At 43.1% G+C, this 19,211-nt stretch overlaps 2 protein-coding genes across 2 annotated transcripts in view; both read right to left on the bottom strand.

Annotated features, from left to right (window-relative positions):
* The window catches only part of LOC125880848 (leucine zipper putative tumor suppressor 2 homolog), a 180,805-nt gene that overhangs the window by 100,729 nt on the left and 60,865 nt on the right, over nucleotides 1-19,211 (bottom strand). The gene's annotated exons all lie outside the window — the stretch shown is intronic.
* Nucleotides 1-19,211, bottom strand: part of sema4gb (sema domain, immunoglobulin domain (Ig), transmembrane domain (TM) and short cytoplasmic domain, (semaphorin) 4Gb) — a 60,307-nt gene that overhangs the window by 8,637 nt on the left and 32,459 nt on the right. The window contains exons 3-13 of the mRNA XM_049563626.1: nucleotides 17,731-17,879; nucleotides 17,226-17,288; nucleotides 16,792-16,890; nucleotides 16,614-16,707; nucleotides 14,036-14,149; nucleotides 13,490-13,644; nucleotides 7,606-7,781; nucleotides 4,077-4,215; nucleotides 2,143-2,365; nucleotides 1,843-1,958; nucleotides 90-244 (exon numbers count right to left, since the gene is read on the bottom strand). Coding sequence (XP_049419583.1) covers nucleotides 90-244; nucleotides 1,843-1,958; nucleotides 2,143-2,365; nucleotides 4,077-4,215; nucleotides 7,606-7,781; nucleotides 13,490-13,644; nucleotides 14,036-14,149; nucleotides 16,614-16,707; nucleotides 16,792-16,890; nucleotides 17,226-17,288; nucleotides 17,731-17,879 — 1,483 coding nt within the window. The remainder of the gene's footprint in view (nucleotides 1-89; nucleotides 245-1,842; nucleotides 1,959-2,142; nucleotides 2,366-4,076; nucleotides 4,216-7,605; nucleotides 7,782-13,489; nucleotides 13,645-14,035; nucleotides 14,150-16,613; nucleotides 16,708-16,791; nucleotides 16,891-17,225; nucleotides 17,289-17,730; nucleotides 17,880-19,211) is intronic.

Below are 19,211 nucleotides of genomic sequence, written 5' to 3'. Positions count from 1 at the left end.
TACCTCCTATAAAACACACAGTCTCTCAGTGTCTTTGCCTCCTCCCTGGAAATGTGCATTTGTTAGTGCAGATGTGTGTGTTCCCTCACCTCTGTGCACGTGTAGATATTTCCACACACGTCCTCCCGTCCCAGCCACAGAAAGGATCTCTGGCGAACACGCAGTCGTAACAGGAAGTGTACCTCTGACAGGCGGACATTGGTACCTGCACGACTCCAGAGTGGGAGCCGACATAGATGCTCCGCTGCAAAACAAAAGATAAGTCTGTTTTATTCTATTCCTGGCATGAAATTACAACAGATAAGACAAGCATTGCAATGAACTGGAATATAAGAAGCATATTTGTTTATTAATCATTACTGATTCATTTCCACTGCCTGGTCGCTGCAGATTCGCATCACAGCCAGCCTTAACTAGAAGGGCACTTAAAGAGCGCTGACCACTGCTAAGGCCCAATTTAGCCATGTTTAAGGTGTAGTATACAACACTGATAACATGCAAACTACATTATTCATGTGCCCACTGGCGTAATCGCGTTCGCACTGCACTGTGCACTACCTGGATGTGAATTTGCATTTCTTAGGATAGCAAAGGCATAACCCTCCTTGCTCTGCCTCTAATTGGCTTACCCTGACATTCGTACTCTAACCCCAAGCAATCTCACTACTCTTGCCTAAACCTAACCAATCCAACCAACAAAGACAACAAGCACTAGCCAGGCAGAGGGAGAGTAAGGTGGGTCATGCCTTCGCTATCCTAGGAAAAGAAAATTCGCAACCTGAATTGGGCATGAGTGGGAGAGCGGTGCTCAGACGGGACGGTGGGTATGAGCATCGCTGTACGAGCATACTCTTAGCTCTGTCAGCACTGTTCCCATTGTTAGCACTGTAAAGGCCTTTGCACACTGAGTCCATTTATTTTTTGGATGTGTTTTTTTATTCCGTCATCTGAAAAAAATCATTATGGACGGAAACCTTGCACACTGATTCCAATGCATTTATTGTTCTCTTCATCATCATCCACTTGAATGTTACTATCTGACCTGCTGGACGTGAGCTGTCTGAGTTATGAATTGATTCTGTGCGCCCTGTTCCTCTGTGTCCTGCTGCCATATTTTCTTCACTGATTCCTGGTCAAACATCTCTACGGGCTGTGACGGACACGAAAAACTCAAAAAATCAAAAAAATTTTAATGACAGACGAAAGTTTCGGACTCTGGAAACATGACTGACACAATGTGAAGTCGTATTTATTTTTAGACGTGCAACAATTTCGGACGAAAAACAGACTCAGTATGCAAAGGCCTCAAGGCTGTTAGCTTAACGCTGTCCCAAACCACGGTGGCTGGGCAGCCTCTAATGCCCAACCTCTGCTTCCTAACCTCTGACATATTACCCTGGTGGCTGTGAGCTAACCGTTGCCAGGTTGCCATTTCAGCTCAGCCACCACCACGTTTGCTTGTGACGTCCGAGGTTAGAGCCATACATAAGGTCATAAAAATGACTTGTGAATCCACCCTGTAATTCAGATCCGCTCCAAAATTTTATGGATTCGTCTCTGACCCATGCTACACCCTTCCACAAAGTTTCATGAAAATCGGGCCAGTAGTTCTTCTGCAACCCTACTGACAAACAAACACACAAACCGAGCCAAAAACAGGCGGTAAATATGTAGTTTGTAAAAATTTAGCCACTTAAATATTCTTCTTGTCTGCAGCAAGTTTATAACGTGTGTAGCCAGACTACAATCTATCAGGGGTTTTCATTTGCATCACTTTTCCATAAGTAGGCTATTTAAACTCTCATTCTTTTAACATGTAACTCTACACGCATGGATACGCACCAGAGCAGAGGATAAGACCATGCTCTCTATGGGCTGAGGTTTGTCAAACAGCTGCAGCTCTTCTATGATGTGCATTTCTCCATCGATGTCTACAGCTCTGTGCAGCCAGCCATCATCTGTGAGAGGATACAACCTCGTTTAAAGACACTTCAGAGGCAATACAGAAAAGGAGAGGATGGTGTCATTATATATTTTTCTTACTGTCAACAAATCCCAAACCAACAATGAGTTTGTCTGCCTCTCAGCACCAAGCCCATTCACTCCTTGAATGGTTTTTGTCTTTTCAGTCATAAAACTCACCCGTTCCCAAAAACAGAATAGTGTAAATGTTTCCATCCAGCGCTGGCTCCTTGTGCACGACAATCTTGACATAGTTGACACTCCTCTTGAACATGAGTGGGCGCACCCCTATCGGGTGCACCTGGCTGGCCATCAGAGGGTGCCTTCTGACAAAGGTGAGGACATTGTCTGGGAGGTCTCGAGATGAGTTGATGCCCTGGGACCTGTGCACATCTGTTATACACTGTGGAGAGGTCAGAGACAGAGAAATGATCACGAAGGAACGAGCTGGACATAAATTACTCTCAGGGTAGAGAGAATGGTTTTAAAGGAATACTTAACCATCTCCCGAAATGACCATTTGTATATCAGTTACTCACTTCATGTTACGTTAAATTTGATAGAACAACGGTTTCTTTCGCATGCCTCCATGGTGACCGAAGAGTCCAAAAATGGATGAAATTCTTAAGCAATTTAAAGCCCAGTTCAGACCAAAGATTTGCGACGAGACAATTTAAGACATGCAGCTACTTGCAATGTGCTGTTCTGCAATGTTCTAAAAACCTGCTGGTTCACTACCCTGGAAATCCAGAGTTCTCGCGAGAGCACAATTTGAATTTGCTCAGCGAGTCACTCTGGCAATCAGTAATGATGCTCATTACCCATGCCGTTGGAGCCGAGCTGCACCAATCACATCGGTGTATCTGATATAGGCGGGCCAGAGGCGAGCTAAATAGATGACGACAGCGCTGTGACGACAAAGTCCAGAATCAGTCAGTAAACACTGCAAGATGGCTACGGATGAACACCAGTTGTTTGAAACGGCTTTGGCCGCTACAATGAACGAGTTAGACTTGGCTGTTTCTCTAAAAGAGGAACAGAAGACGGCGCTCAAGTCTTTCCTTTGCAAGAAGGACGTTTTTGCTGTTTTGCCGACCGGATACGGCAAGAGTCTAATCTACCAGTTAGCTCCGCTGGTAGCTAAGCTCTGGATACGTCACCCCGTGTATTGTTCTGATTGGTCGTAGTGTTATCCAATTGCGTGCAGTGATATTTTCAAATGCATGCTTGGTGCTGCCCCTCGAGTTGGGCCATTTGCATTACTCATAGCCAGACCCTAAATCTTTCTAGATTTGGATCTGGATTTCCAGGCTACGGGTTCACACCAATGCAACTAGATGAGACAGTGTATCATCTCTGTGCAACAACTCTCTGTACTACTTTTGATTTGACCAGCGGTTTTTACGACAAGCTGATTGGCTGTTGAAACAGGTGACGTGCTGGCGACTGACCAGCAGAGTTGCAGGTGAAACCATCAGCCGGCTTGAGTTCTGTTTACCATCTCTCACACAACTTCCGCAGTATAATCCAAGTCTCATTTATCCAGTTGTATAATTAGTACTTCCCAAACAAACAGCGCTTTCAAAGCCAGACCCCATTGACAAAAAACATAATTTTACCTCGCTGAACACAGGAGCTGCTGGTTTACTGCTACAATGATGAGTAGTTAGCTTGTGTTATTGTGTGCCTTTGGTGAATCCGAACTAACCCTTTAAAACACCAAAGTCACACAATAACAATAACAATAAGTGGTATACCAGCAGCTCCTGTGTTCCGTGAGGTAAAATTGCTGTTTTTCTCAATGGGGTTTGGCTTTGAAGAAAGCAATGATAAGTTTTGCTTTTAGTTCAGTTTCCTGTAAGAAAGGGCATCTGTTTGGGAAGTACTGAGCATACGACTGGATACATGAGACTTGGATTATACTGCACATGTTGTGTGATAGTTCATTTTGCTTTAAACGCGGACCCCTTTGACTTCAATGACTTTTTTGGACTCTTTGTTCACAGAGGAGATATGTGAGAAAAGTTTTCTTCACAAATTCAATGTAAGTTAAGTAATTGTTATACAAATGGTCATTTTTGGGGTGATGTTTTCCTTTAATAATAAAAACTTACAGATCCAGGTCTTGGTTCTGGAACTTTCCCCGTGTACTCCCTCCACTTTGTGTCCTGCACCTCCATGTATGGCCCCTCGAAAGCCTTCTGCACATCTGAGAAGGCGTACTGGCAGATAGCAGATGCTTTGATATTCTTCCTGAAAGACAATCCCCACCCCCACCCCGAAAGACACATCCAGAGGACACAGTCAGGATTAATGATTCAATGTTGGATAAACACTGAGCAGTTATTATCGAGGGAGCAACTGCCACCCAGATCGCATTTCAAACACATCACAGACCGTAAGGTGAAAAGGTTACTCGGCTCCTCTCCTCTGTGAACAGTGTGGGCGTTCAGGTGGTAAAGTCTTATTTTTCATGCTCTCATTCTCCTCTTGGATCTTATCAATTTGTCTTGAATGGACTTGTGGGAGTGGCGTCACTGACAGGTGTGTAATTTTCACTTTTTCACCCATCATCCACTCCTGAAGGAAGTATTTGTTTTGCAGACTTTTTGACACCACAGTCACAGCCCTGAAAAACCCACTCCCTGTGAGTCACGAATAAAGCAGCCTCATTTGTGGTTGTGGTGAAAGAAAAGGTTTGTCCAACAACATAACGACAGCATGAGTTGGGAACCAGGTGACCCTTAATCTCAGGCCCTACAGGTGAGATTAGTAATGGGGGGAAAATGTGTTCGTCACATTCTTAGGTCCATTGTGCGCCCACCTCGGTCTTCAAAAGCATTCAAGTGAGAAAAATGAGATTGAAGTGAAACCTGAATCTGTCTTCAGCAGTGGTGAGGAGGATGGCTCAGGGGCTTAGTCACCTTTCACACACCTGAGACTAACACACACTGATGACTAGTGCTCACGCAGGTGTGTATGTGTGTGTGTGTTTAAACACAAGCAGCATGAAAGAAAGAAAGAGAGAAAGAAAGAAAGGAAGAAAGCAGCAAAGAATGAAAGAAAGACAGAAAGATAGAGCGAATGGAAAGAAGGAAGAAAGATGGACCGAAAGAAAGAAAGATGGAAAGACGAACGAAAGGAAGGAAGGAAGAAAGAAAGGAAGTAAGGAAGACAGAAAGCAGCAAATGAAGAAAAGAAAGAAAGAAAGAAAGCAGCTAAAGAAGGAGGGAAGGAAGAAAGACAAAGAAAGAACTAAAGGAAGGAAGGAAGGAAGGAAGAACTAAAGAAAGAAAGAAAGAAAGGGGAAGGAAGGAAGAAGAAAGAAAGGTGGAAAGAAGGAATGAAAGAAAGAAAGAAAGGAAGGAAGAAAGAAAGATGGAAAGACGAACGAAAGGAAGGAAGGAACAAAGAAAGGAACAAAGGAAGGAAGATGGAAAGAAAGAACTAAAGGAAGGAAGGAAGGAACAATGGAAGGAAGAAAGAAAGGTGGAAAGAAGGAGCGAAAGGAAGGAAGGAAGAAAGAACTAAAGAAAGAAAGGTGGAAAAAAGGAACGAAAGGAAGGAAGGAAGAAAGAAGAAACAAAGCAGCAAAGAATGAAAGAAAGACAGAAAGAGCAAATGGAAGGAAGGAAAGAAGGAAGAAAGACGACAGAAAGAAAGAAAGATGGAAAGACGAACGAAAGGAAGGAAGGAAGAAAGAGAGAAAGAAAGAAAGAGAGAAAGAAAGAAAGAAAGAAAGAAAGAAAGAAAGAAAGCAGCAAAAGAAGGAGGGAAGGAAGAAAGACAAATAAATAAAGAAAGAAAGCAGGAAGGACGGTAAGAAAGAAAGAAAGAAAGAAAAAAGAAAGAAAGAAAAAGAAAGCAGCGAAAGGAGGAGGGAAGGAAGAAAGAAAGACAAAGAAAGAAAGAAAGCAGGAAGGACGGTAAGAAAGAAAGAAGAAGAACTACCCGCTGTTGCGGTGAATGAGACAGACTGAGAGGTTGAGCTTGAATTTCCACAACAGGAAGTGCAGCAGTAAAGAAAGTGAAGATCCAGAGAGGAACAGATTTCGTTACTGAACCGATGCGATGCAATCCTCTCCATCACAATCTAAACACCCTTGGGACAATTTTATGCAGCATGACTCTGCATATCAGCATAAACACACACTCACATCGCTGCCAGATATTCCACCGGCAGACATCGTCCTCTGACACTGTCACATCAGCTGCGACTGCAGCCCGGCTGCTGCTCTGTTAAAGGGTGAGTTTGGTATTTGTCAAAGTGCTCCCTACTCTCTCATGTTTTCATGTCTAAATGACTAATAGGAGCAAAATAATTTGAAACTGGTTCATTATTGAGCAAGACCACTGCAGCCGGCAACCGCCAAACAGACTGCAATGTAACCACTAGGGGCATTTGTTCACCGTCAGTGTATGTCCAACAAAAGTGCTTATTTTTGCCACTGACAGGCTCAGATTGTTACTATAAGTGTCTGACAACATTATGTAAAGGATCCCCACAGAGACAGACCTTTTTGTTAAAGAGTAAAATCTTTTTTGTTTAACCAGAAACAGCTCAGAAACTGCCATAGCCAAACCCACCAGACTCCATTTAAATAAACAGTAATTTTAGAGTGTATAGATCCAGGATATTGTAACATACAACTGGGTGAATTGAGGGTTTATTTCAGTCAAACCAGAGTTAGTGATTGTAGGAACATTGGAAAGATGAACCAAGATGGCTTGGGTGAGTTTTATTTTGTTTATTTTTCGACTTTCAGTGACGCATGTGTTAGATGATAAAATTACTGTTAATTTAAATGGAGTTTGGTGCATTTGGCCATAACAGTTTCAGGGCTGTTTTTGGTGAAAGAAAAGGATTTTACTATATGAAAAAAAGGTCTATCTCTGCAGGGATCCTCCTTCTCCAGCTTCTCCACACAGTGTAGTGGTATTTTAGACCAAAGCATGCTACCAACTTCAGGGAAGACCGTAAGCCATAGAGAAATGGTTATCCCAGTTGGGCTGAACTGGAACACCGACTGCGAGCCAGACCTTATCACCCAACCTCAGTGTTGGACTTCACTGATGCTCTTGTGGCTAATTGGGAGTAAATCCCTGCAGCCAGGTTCCAAGATCTGGTGGAAAGTCTACCCAGAAGAGTGGAGGTTATTATAGTTGCACATTCATTTCCATGGTTTTGGAATGCATGGTGGCTGATAGAGCAAATGTGCTGCACACACAAAAAAATTTGACAATACGAAAAAAAAAACATGCTGCAAAAACCCCTCTACACAACGAAACCTGTTTCCAGGGGACTCTGATAAGTGATGCCCCGGCTGGACACACTTCTTGTCGCCATGATTTGTGGGTTATCAAGTTATTAAAGTCTACTATCTGTCAGTGGTGTTGGAAAATCACCTAAAATGTAAGGTTTTTGGCTCATTTAAACATTGATCTCAATGAGACTGAGCTGCCAGTGAGGTGTTTGGCAAAATCATAGTGGAGATCCCAAAATTTCCCACAATACCAAATCCGCCAGGCTTTGCAAAAATGTGTATAAAACAATGCTGATACAGGATATTCTTATTGTATTACACTGTACTTAAAGGGCAAAAAAGCCATTATAAAAGCCTAGAATTTGACATTGTCTCTTACCATTCCAGGCCAAAGACGCCGTAGAAAATGCTGCTTTGAGCATCTCGACCCTGCAGGACGAACACACTGCGCAGGATATTGAGGTGCAGCTCATATTCTGGGACCGAACACACCATTCTGGCCTTGAGGAAGGATGTCCACTTCCTCTGCAGGGTCCTCTGGCCTCCCCAGTCATTCTGCACTCAGAGGAGACAATGCATGGATGCACAGATAATTAAATAAAGTCACTTAAGCTTACAGATTCTGCCTTTTAAACGACACAAATCCATCCACTCCCTGTACACATCAACGGGTACTGATCTGCAATTGTAATAATGGTGAAATGAAGATATAATCATCGACAAAAAGACAGGAACAGAATCATAATGTACACATAACTATAGACACGTAAAGAGGGGAGGAGGAAGTGAGAAGAGTCTTATGAAACTGGAGCTGAATGTTAGTGCCTACTTTAGCACATTTGCTCTAATTGCATTTCGGTAGCACTGGGAGGCGTAGCTGCAAGACATCTCTCCCTAAAAGAGTAATTTAGCACACCTCATTTAGACGAGAGAGGGAGAAAAAGAGACACAGATTTCTTTTCTCTTTGTTTGTTGGAATTAAAGAGCTTCATCTTTCTTCGTTTATGTCTCTCGCAGACGCCTGTCGTTCATCAAAACGCTCCGCGCGCCTCGGCCTCCCACACAAAGAGGCAAAGTAGCTTGAATCGACATAACACATAAGTATGGAAAACAAATATGCCCGTATCAAGAACTGGCATTAATAATGCCAACTCAATTTTTGATACAAGAGGAAGATAAAGAGAGGGAGGGACTGCAGACAAATGCATCCACTCTTCGGGTTCATTCTGTCTGCAAATGGGGTCGTGTTTACTGTGTTCACGAGAAGAGTCCATATTAACACCTCCCTCTTGAGGTATTCACAACCTTGGAAGTGGAAATTTTCTGAAAGCTCTGAGTTCACAAGTTGTGACGTGTTTGCAGACGTTTTAAGAAGACTTTAGAGTTTTATCATTTTAAATATCTGAGGGAAATTTTCTGCTTTACATTCCCTGCTCACTGGCTTGCTAAATTGTTAGCCTCACTGGCTTCAAGACGCCGACAGTTGCCATTGCCTATAGCAGCTGTGTTTTTGCGACTTAACCAAAGTTCCAATTGAAGGCAGCGTTGGTGTTGGTGAAGATGGATGCCACTGAGAAAGTAAAAGAAAAATTAGGCATAACCACTGTGATGTGACCCAGTTGTTTGTTTTGAAGCTTTGAGTTCGGCATTTTGGCTGCCGCCATCTTGGAAATTTGGAGCCAGAAGTGACCACATTTGGATGAGAGGGTGGTGCTAACCCTAATGCTAGCTGCTAGCTTGGTTAGCATGATACAGTTACAGTCTATGGTTCATAATGCTAACGTCCTTACGGGGTTGGGGTGGGTGTGTGTGTTATGTATGCGTAAAATCAATGCCTAACTTTACGCCTTAATAACGTTTAAACATTTAAAATTCACCACCAGTACAATTGTCATTAAGTGGGAAATTAGCTATAGAGATGCAAACCATTTTTTGTAAAAGGCTGTAAACATGTTTATTTCTGCTGTAAAGTAGAGGTCTTTGACATCAGGATCTACAGAAATTGACTCGCTTTTGGAGCCAGCCTCAAGTGGCCATTAGAGGAATTGCAGTTTTTGGCTTCATATTTCAGCCCCGGAGGTTGCTGCTCAGATGGATACCAGGTTATTATCAAGTAAAGAACTAAAGGGATGCACTGATAGATTACAATCTATGTCAGTCAAGCCCCGTCTGGGTCATCGGGCTGTCATGACTTAAATCTGAGAAAATAAGAGTGAAGAATCCCGGCACAGCGGCGTAAAGATATGCCTGTGGGGATATTAACCCAAGACGACATGATAAAAACAGTTTGAGCCAATGGGTTTCTCAACATATAGCAGAGAAGAAATTGTGCAGCCTTTCTTGGCTGGAGATACATGGAGCTCCACAATGGACAATATTAAATCATGTCAGAATGGCGCTGAATTGTGCTCTGTATGTTCCTTATAAGACCTTGTTTCCATGTAATTTACACCCTTCTCTGCGAAAATGGGTCATGGTTGCAGGAGAAGTACATGCAGTCTGGCTGGGAAGTGACAAGCAGAAGAGGACAACTAGTTAGGCAGCTCAAAAATGGCAAGTCTTCCGTGGATTGAGGCCAGAGGCTACTGCCAGGGCCTTCACTATCTGCAGATCTGCCAGCCAGCATGGAGTCTGGCTGCCACGGGGCTGAGCTGGGGACCAGCTCGACATCTGCATGTGCTGCTGTGGCCTAGTTCAGACTGAGTTATTACACTCTCGACTGCTCTGACAACTCCACAGCAGCGCTGATGAAGAGAGAGGAGCTGAGTCCAGACCTTATTTCCAGAAATTACTTATTTTGGATGCAGAGAGAGAAAATCAGGAGGAGATGAACTCTTTGAGTGTGTGCGATTAAAAAAGTTCAAGAAGTGAAATGCTCAGAAATTATTTTGCTGCCTGTTTGTGAGAATGTGAAATAATGTGCATGGATAGACAGCATTTAAATGTATAACAATCTCATGCAAAGCATATCTACACAGACAGACATAAAAAGAATTGTAGCAAGGGTCAAAACCTGCCGCTTAAGGTTGGCTCCAAGAGGGAATCAGTCCCCATAGACCCCAATGTTAAAATGCCCACCTTTACAGCAGAAATAAATGTTTGCATCCTGGTATAAAAAGTGATTTTGGTCTCTACAGCTAATTTGCCCCTTCATGACAACTATACAAGGGTGAATTTTTATCTTACTCACCCGATTACATTTTATTAAGTGTTAAAGTTATGCATAACCTACCATGGTAAAACCCTAGATTCACAGCTGTAGCTGTTGTTATTTCAGTGAGTTTTCAGTTCATGAAAGTTATTGTAATGTTTTGCTTCCCTAAAACAGTCTTTTTTAGCATTTGGTTGTATTAAAAGTCCCTCTATGGAGTCAGATGTTCAGTTTTTCATGGAAATACATTTTATTTAATGGTTTGAAGCCTATTTTTTGCTAGCGAAAATTAGCATTTAGCATTATTAACCATAGACTATAAATGTATCATGCTATCCTAGCTAGCAGCTAGCATTACGATTAGCACCACCCTGTCATCCAACTGTGGTCACTTGTGGCTTCATGTTCAGTTTTTCCAGTAAGTACATTTTGTTTTAATGGTATTAAGACTGTTTTTAGCATGTGGATATTAGCATTAGCATTATCACAGTTAGCATTGCTAGCTAACTAGAAATGCACTGTAAATGCACTGTGCCAACTAAGCTAGCAACTCGCGATAGGATTAGCTCCAAATATGGTCACTTCTGGCTCAAAAACAAACAAGATGCCGACAGCCAAAAAGCACCACCTTAAAGGATCGATGAAGCTAGAAAAGTTATGTATTCCACTTCTGAGAAGATGCTATAAATTGTGATGAAAAATGTCATATTTGTAAATTGTATCGCCACCATTTTTATCTATCCATTTATCCATTTTCATCCGCTTATCCAAGGCCAGGTGGCGGGGGCAGCAGGCCAAGCAAAGCACCCCAGACATCCCTCTCCCCAGCAACACTTTCCAGCTCCAAGGCATTCCCAGGCCACATGAGATATGTAGCCTAGTCCCTTCAGCATGTTCTGGGTCTACCCTAGTGCCTACTATACCTGGTTGGGTTTTTTGGGGTTTGTTTGTTTTTTTTCCGGTGCTGTTGGCGTAATTTTCGTAGTTTCCTCTTATATGCATGCGGTTTATGGTCTGGCACCTGGTCGCTAGGGTTGGGTCGGTATGAGAAAAAAAAAATGGTCTGGTTTTTGTAAAAAACCGCATCAAGTCAGTAATACCGGATTTTCGCCACTTGAAGGCGCAGTTGACTCATTTAAAATAAAAAACGATCTTAGGACAACAAAGTGACAGTAACATGTTGTTTCTTTTATTCTTTACAAATAAATTTTGCAGCTTGCTCTATCAGTGCAAACAAGGGTTGCCTCCTTCGTCTGGCTCAAAGCCAAAGTGTTGCAATAGTGGCGGATTCTTTGATTTCGTCGAGACTAAATTGTCCGCCATTATCGACTCCCCATCACTATTAAACAATCTCCAGGCTACACTAGAGGCGCATGCGCACTCGCACCTCCTAGCTCAGTCCCCGCCCCGACCCCCTCTCTCTCCTGCTTGCTGTGCGCTTGGTGAAGAGGCAGACACAGGTGCTCACAGACTCGGGCTTACTATAAGCGGAGTGGACTACATGTAAAAATGTCCGTGAAAAATCCCTGCGATGTGAAAAATACATGCCGAACAGTCTTCTGTGTGACAGTGGTGCGCGGAGCGGACTCCGCGCGGTCATGCTTTGGGCGCACAGGGCTTGCGGACATCCACTTTTACCGGGTGTCCGCTCCGCTTAACGTACGTTCTGCCCGAGTATGAGTCCGGTCAGTCTCAAAAAATAAAACCCGGTCCAAGACGGAGTACCGGACCGAATTGGTATTACCGAGAACCGACCCAACCCTACTGGTTGCCACCCTTTTATTAAGTCCCCGACATCACCTGCATACTGTGCTCAGGAATGTCTATGGGTGGCTTCAGACCTAGAGTTCCCTTGGGACTAATTTTGTCACGAAGTTGCATAATTGCCTGGAGTTAAATGCCTTGTGCGAGACAGCTACTCTTGATTGGTCAGAATTTCCATGTAGGAAAAATCCAGGAAGTAAACAAACGTAGAAGAAGAGTACACTTGCAAGATAAATGTGACACTTTCTAATGTCACAATGGAGGGACAACTACGCAGGTTGATTTTAGCGCTGCTCATCGTGGACTATATTGCTGTCACTTGAGTTTGATTGAACCGAACCAAACAGGGCAGGTGTGAAAGCACCCTAAGTGATGATTGAGAGGGATTATTTTTGTATGAGTTTATACATTGTTTATTAAGAAAATCCTGTATAGTGTACCATTAAGGAAGAAAGCTTTCTCGTTTTGAAACCTTAGTTCTGTTGACATTTCACGCACACAATTTGCACTGATTGGTTTGCACGGTTTAACTCTGATTGGATGTTAAAAGTTGCCTCCTGAGTGGTTGATTAATATCACATTCACTGATTTTTCCTCTCATACATTCATGCAAATCCTCCTCTTATATACAGCTGCAGGGATTTGAACTTATTTCCGAACATCGTTCCACCAGCTCGAAGACTTTTAGACACCTTTTTGATCCCTTAAAAAACAGCAACACTGATTTAAGCACAACAGCATACTGTGATGGTAATTACACCATCACGCATGGCTAAAAGAAATGACAGGGAGGACGAGAGAGAGGAGGAGAGGAGTTGCTGGGTATGCTGTCTAGACCAGAGATGCTGATTGTAAGTGAAATGAGGTGAGAGGAGGAGGAGGAGGAGGAAAAGAGGGCGAGATGGCGATGAAGAGAGGGAGAGGGTTTGCCATTGGAGGTGGAAGTTGGTGGACTTGTAGTTTGCCTGGCAACAGTGGCACAGAAAGAAACCGCTGTCAGTGAAGAAACCAAGATTAGAAACAACCGCTGGTTCATTCAGCACTGAAATAACCGTAAGAGGAGAATGGCAGCTGAGAGAGACGAACAGAGAACAGAAAGTCTCCTTAAACCCATTTACTTCACTCTGTATCAGTGACGTAAAGCGTGTAATAATCCCACCAGTTTTGCTCTTTGAATACTGGCAACTTTTCTCTTCCCTCGTTTCAATCCTTTCTTTCCATGACCTTGTAAGAAATCTGCTATGTGAGTTTTGTCTTATTTTTTTATTTTAGAAATAACTTTCCAAACCCCTAAAAAACATGAATATGATTATGATTAATAGTATTTGGGTTGGTTTTTCTCTCTGACCTTGCAGACTCGGGCAACCCTGGACACCTTGGTCTGGCTCGGGTAGGCAATCTGCTCCTGACTTCTCTCCGTGAAGAAGAAGTAAATCTTGTCGTCGTCGCCGATAGAGCTGTTGATGCTCTCCTTCAGCAGCACGGAGCCAACAAAATCTGCCTCTGTACACACACACACACACAAACAACACACACTCAGATCCACATGTCCAAACACAGACCTATTAGCAGCCTAGGAAGTGTCTCCCTGGAAACCAAAAGATGGAGCTTTTAAGTATGATTGAATTGCCACAACTAAGCCAGTTAGAGCTGCAGTGCGGTGCAATTTTTTGATGTGATTTTCAATCTCCAAGTCAATCAGTTTTTGCAGTAACAGCAAATCATCCCATGAGCTAAAAATGTGCAAAACTGCAATGAGGTTTGGTCCATTTAGTAGTTTACTGTAAGTGGAATTACATAAACCAGCATCTACAGTGCACACACTTATTTATTACTTCATATATTTGAGGATTATCTCCTGTCTTTGACTTGAGTTGTCATGTGATGTATTTACCCAGAAGCCATCGGGTGGGAGCTTCCTCTGTCCTGAGTGTGGGGAAGGGGAAGTTTCTGCGCACGTCTGGAGAGCTGCGAAACTCATACTGAGAGGCTGTGAACATCTCGCCGTCTGATTAACAGATGAAAAGACAGAGAGAAATTTGGACGTGAGAGTTAAATCAGATGTAAATGAAAGCAGTTGGCATGCTGCAGAGTAAGTAGGCAAACTGACCTATCACCCGATGCGGGTTTTATATTTGTAAATGCTAATTAGATATGGATCCCAGCATGCTTAAGTTGTTAAAGCTGAACCAAGAGAATGTTTGAATGCCTCTCCTGAGTCTTTATTTCAATTATATTCCATTATAAAGGATATGTTAGTCTGCTTTGACACAACATTCACATGCCCACACATTTAGCTGAAACTAGTATTCGTCTTCATCAGTCTGCTTTAGTCAAACTGAGTGAGTATCTTCCTCCTGGTAGTTATTTGTCGGGTAATTGTTGGTGTGTTGTCCCGGTAATAAAATAATTAACTGTATCTTAACGGCACATTGCAAAAACAAAAGTGCTCAACAGGGGACAAAAAGATTAGAACACTACAATTAAATAAAATCAGAGGATGAAATGGAATAAAATACACACACTTAGATGACACCAACGGGTGAAATAACAATTAAAACATAGAAATGGAAAAACTTCAAAGTAATAAAAGGCTTTTAAAGATTCTAATACTGGAAAACTCTTATACTCATAGCAGATTCAGAAACAAACCTATATGATAAACACACAGAGAGATTTTTGTACTGAAATGTTGTAACTATGGAAGACACCCACATGTTTGTTAGGCTATATTACCTCCAGCTGAAGTCCCATTTCTTACAGTCTAGTCACATTAGGAAGGTAACTCTTCACGGCCAGTACAGACTGGTAACCAGTAACACATGTGAATAATGTAAGCTGGTATACACTGTGTGGTTTTGGGCTGTCCTAGAAAAAAGATGACCAACGTGAAAGAAATGTGGCGATATCGATATGTTGTGGCTCTAAAACGGTGGTCAAGGATGGTTGTTGTCACGGTCTTGCGGTCAAAGGCAGCCTGGGATAAAATTCTGACAGTGTCCGACCGACGTCTACTAGCCTCAACTGACCCCTTTGGACGCTAGGAAGCAGCGGCTCTACTCTATCTCTAAGAGGAAATTCACTTTGGCCGCTTGTATCCAAGATCTCATTCTTTCGGTCACTACCCAGAGCTCATGACCATAGGTGAGGGTTGGGACGTAGGTGGATCAGTATATCGAAAGCTTTGCACAGGAATTCAAGTATTTCAGGGTCTTGTTCACTGTAGCTCTCACGCTAGTTAAATGTTTTGTTGTGGATTTTTCTATAGATCGAATTCAGCAAAATTTTAATGCTTCCATCAATTTGCGAAAATGCCACAATGCAAACAAGCGTACGACACCATCTGGTGACTTGGAGTGACCTTTGAAGCTAGTGCTAGCTACTTGCATTGTAATAGAGAAACACTGACTATATCAAATTGACTTCAAAGTCTGGTTCAGTTTCTGGGGGCCTGGTGCAAATTAGCAGATATAGCAAGAAGAAAAAAGTTAGAATTGTCATCGTTGGCATGTTAGCATCTAAAGCAAGTCCAGTTGCCCTTGACGTAGCCCTCTGGATAGACTATGACCTGCATGACTGAGAATGTTAGCATTCGTACAGCCTCACAGAGCAGCTAGCATGGCTACAGGCTCATCCTGAGTGTGAGTTAGTGATGGGCAAAGCAGTTCTTTAGATGTTACTGAATCACTAGAATCAGTTCATTAAAAAGATTCGTTCAAAAGATTCGTTCACCGAATCGTTCAGTGCTTGGCAGGAGGAACCCTGACTGTGTACTGCATAGTCTGACTCACTGAACTGATACACAGCTGAGCTGCTGCGTCTGCCCTGCATTTCAAATTTGTTTATCTGGAAACTAAGTCTGTTAAAACAATGGGGAGGTGTGTGATTGTGTTCATGTGGCTTGACTCCTGGCTACATTAGCCGTTAGCTTGGAGAAAACGGTCCCTATGAAAGTGTATCGCTGAGAAGAAATAATTTGAATCACTCAGGGATCGGAGTTATGTTGTTCACTGAGTGATTCGTTCACCGAGTGATTCATCATGCAGTAGGCAGTCCCTCCCTGCACCCTGGCTGCCTTGCGACTCGCGAGTGATTCATCGTTTGCACAGACCGAATCGGCAGTTCCACTCCCGGCCTGCACGCTCACAGCTGAGCTCAACTGAACTGAGAAATGAACGAATCAGTTCCAGAAGTGATTCAGTTCAGTACGTTCACTCAACAGATTCGTTCTTTTGAACGATTCGTTCACGAACGACACAACACTAGTGTGAGTAGGAACCAAGCATGGTGCCCTTTATCAACCATTTGATCATTAACGACTTGATAGGTTTAAAACATTTCCTCTTTCGTCTAATAAAGTCTGGGAGCTTTCACCTTTTTCCAGCATACTTTCACCCATGCCTACGTGCTGCTTTGACTGCATCAGCATATTATATATAGAACAGATTAAATGTCAAATTTGGGACACACACCTACGAGGAGCCCTGTGTATCCTTTTGCTGGGTCATACGGACACCTGTCTCTGCCCTCCTCGAAGCCTGAGGAGAAGCTGAACCGCTCTGCATCCTTACAGACAGAGAAGACACAATTAATCATTGTAATTTTAGTGTCGTCATAATTGTACTGCAATTAAAAGACACAAGCTCTTACTATGTAAGCACAAAGAGGTCTGAAGGCGTTTGTTCCGCAGGCGTACAGGTGAGTCTCATTGAATCTCTGCAGAAAGCGGATGTGATTGTAGCACTCCGTCTGCAGAGAACAGAGACAAACAAGGTTATTTCTGGCTCCACAATGAGCGAGAGCTGCAGCAAACACGGGGCCAGTCGATCCGCTTCACACACAGGGGCTACTCCATGCAAATATTCAATGAATAAGTGTGATTTATTTATTTATTTTTTTAAGGAAAACTGGATTAAGAAGCACTTGAAAGGATTATCCACTTTGATGCCGTCAGATACAATCCACGCATCACAAAGCAGAAGTGTTTCATTTCTGTTCTGCGATAATAACGCAGTAAATAAAGAGTTTTCTCCAAAGAAAAAGTGTCTGAATAATAATAAGAGAGTGGAGCTGCAGCCGTGTACCTGATTGTCTCTGCCTTTGTTTAGACACTGCTTCTTCTGTTCAGGGGAAGCATCCCAATCAATCTGCAAACAATGGGGAGGTGGTAATAAGGATGACTCAGTTAGCTCAATAAATAGAGAGGGAAACATTAGATAGATGAACAGAAAGATCTATGGACAGAGAAGAGGAAGATGAGGAGAGGAAAACAAGACCGTGAGCGTGTGTGTGTGTTTGTGTGTGTGTATAATAGACAGGAAGCGAGAAAAGAGACAGCTCACTTTATTTTCTGGCTGCGTCACTGAGTTCTGACTCTCTTCAGTAACCCTTGAATAAACGCCTGGTGCATTTAATCCCATATCCATAAAATTGGAAGGAACACAATGGGATTTGCTCAATCTGCTTAAGGCTATTATTAGTTTGTCCTCCTTTAACGCTTCGGAAATGGAAGGAAAACTTGTGAAATGTGGGGTTTGCTGTTTCTTTGCGGCAATTAGCGTGTTGATCTTTGGTCTGCATGGCACTCACTGTGAGGTTTGCAGGCGTGGAGATGTTGGTGGTGTTGAGCGCGTGCAGGGCTCCTCTGCCTCCCACGAACAGCAGCCCGGCATCCTCCTCCAGCAGGAGGGTGCTGTAGTTCCTGGAAGAGCCGGTGAAACGGGCGCCGCCCAACAGACCTGCAAATATATGAAACAAATAATATATATTTTTTGTAATGGTCAAAACCACTTTTGGTCTGGGGTCAGCAGTTTGGGAAGACAAAACCAGATGCACAACTATAACTGGTTCTTATTTATATTCTGATATCTTGTTGACTTTGTTTTGGGGTTTTCTGTTTGTGATCTTCCTCGTTTCATGTTGTATTTTGTAGGTTCTCTCCTCATGTGTCATGTCTTCTCTTACTTCCTGTCTTTTCTGGCCAGTTTGCTATCACACCTGTCTTCCATCAGTCTCGTTAGTCCCTCCCTGTTCCCAGTCTTCCCCTCACACCTGTCCTGTAGTAGTCTTGTTTGCTCCACCCTGGTGCCAGTCCCCATTTCCCTCCTTTTGCCATCATGTTATCCTGGTTGTTTTTCAGTTTTGTTTGGGTTCTCTTTCTTTTGGACTGCCTATTTTTTTAAAGCTCGCCTTTTGTTCCATATCCACCGGCCTACTGTTCTGCATTTGGGTCCCTTCCTGAACTGATATGACATTAAGAGGCAGTGCACATGTGTAACACAACAGGATGTTCAACACACCACCACCTCCATTTCGATGACCATTTTGCTATGTTTTGTTGGGGCTGAACTCTCTGTGTGAGTCTCCCACATTCAGCAAAGACACACCCCTTCTTTGTGTCTGATTGGCTCTGACCCTTATATTCTTCTTTGCTGAAACAGGGTGAGAAAATAAATTAGGCGTGTGTGTGAAACCGCACCCTGTTTTCTCCTTGAGTGACAACAATGAAGAGAACTGTTGATTGTTTTTTCCATCAAGAAAAGTGCTACGGTGTCTGTTAACCTCATCCTGGCCCTGAAAGGCTCAGCTCAGCCTAGACATCATCAGCATAGATAACCACTCAACCACCTGTCTCCCTTGTCCCCGGTAAAAGGCCTAATCCTGATCTAATATTTTCAGCGGAGACAGTCCCATCTGACTCCGAGCCAGAGCCTACCACACACAAAAGGGCCACATTATTATGAAAAAGAAAATCTTGTCCAATTTCTGCGGCTCAGATATGATAAAACAGCCAACGTTGCACATTGCATTCATTGCGAAGGGTGCGACCAAGGCATGGCTGGGAACAGCACCATCATCTGAATTGAAACATTAAAAAGCACAGTGTCTCCAAGGAACACGTCCTGTGCTGTGACAGCTACATGACCTGCAGAGCTTCCCCCCCTCCTCCCGCAGCGTTTCAGCACCAGGCAGCTGCACACTGAAGCGGTGAGGAGTCAGAAATGATGAGACCTAATAAATTTAACACTGCTCATGATATAACCAAAGACAAGGTACCTTTTTAATAAATT

The sequence above is a fragment of the Epinephelus fuscoguttatus genome, linkage group LG20 (genome assembly GCF_011397635.1).
Source record: "Epinephelus fuscoguttatus linkage group LG20, E.fuscoguttatus.final_Chr_v1".
NCBI lineage: Eukaryota > Metazoa > Chordata > Actinopteri > Perciformes > Serranidae > Epinephelus > Epinephelus fuscoguttatus.
This window is presented reverse-complemented; position numbering and strand designations above follow the sequence as displayed.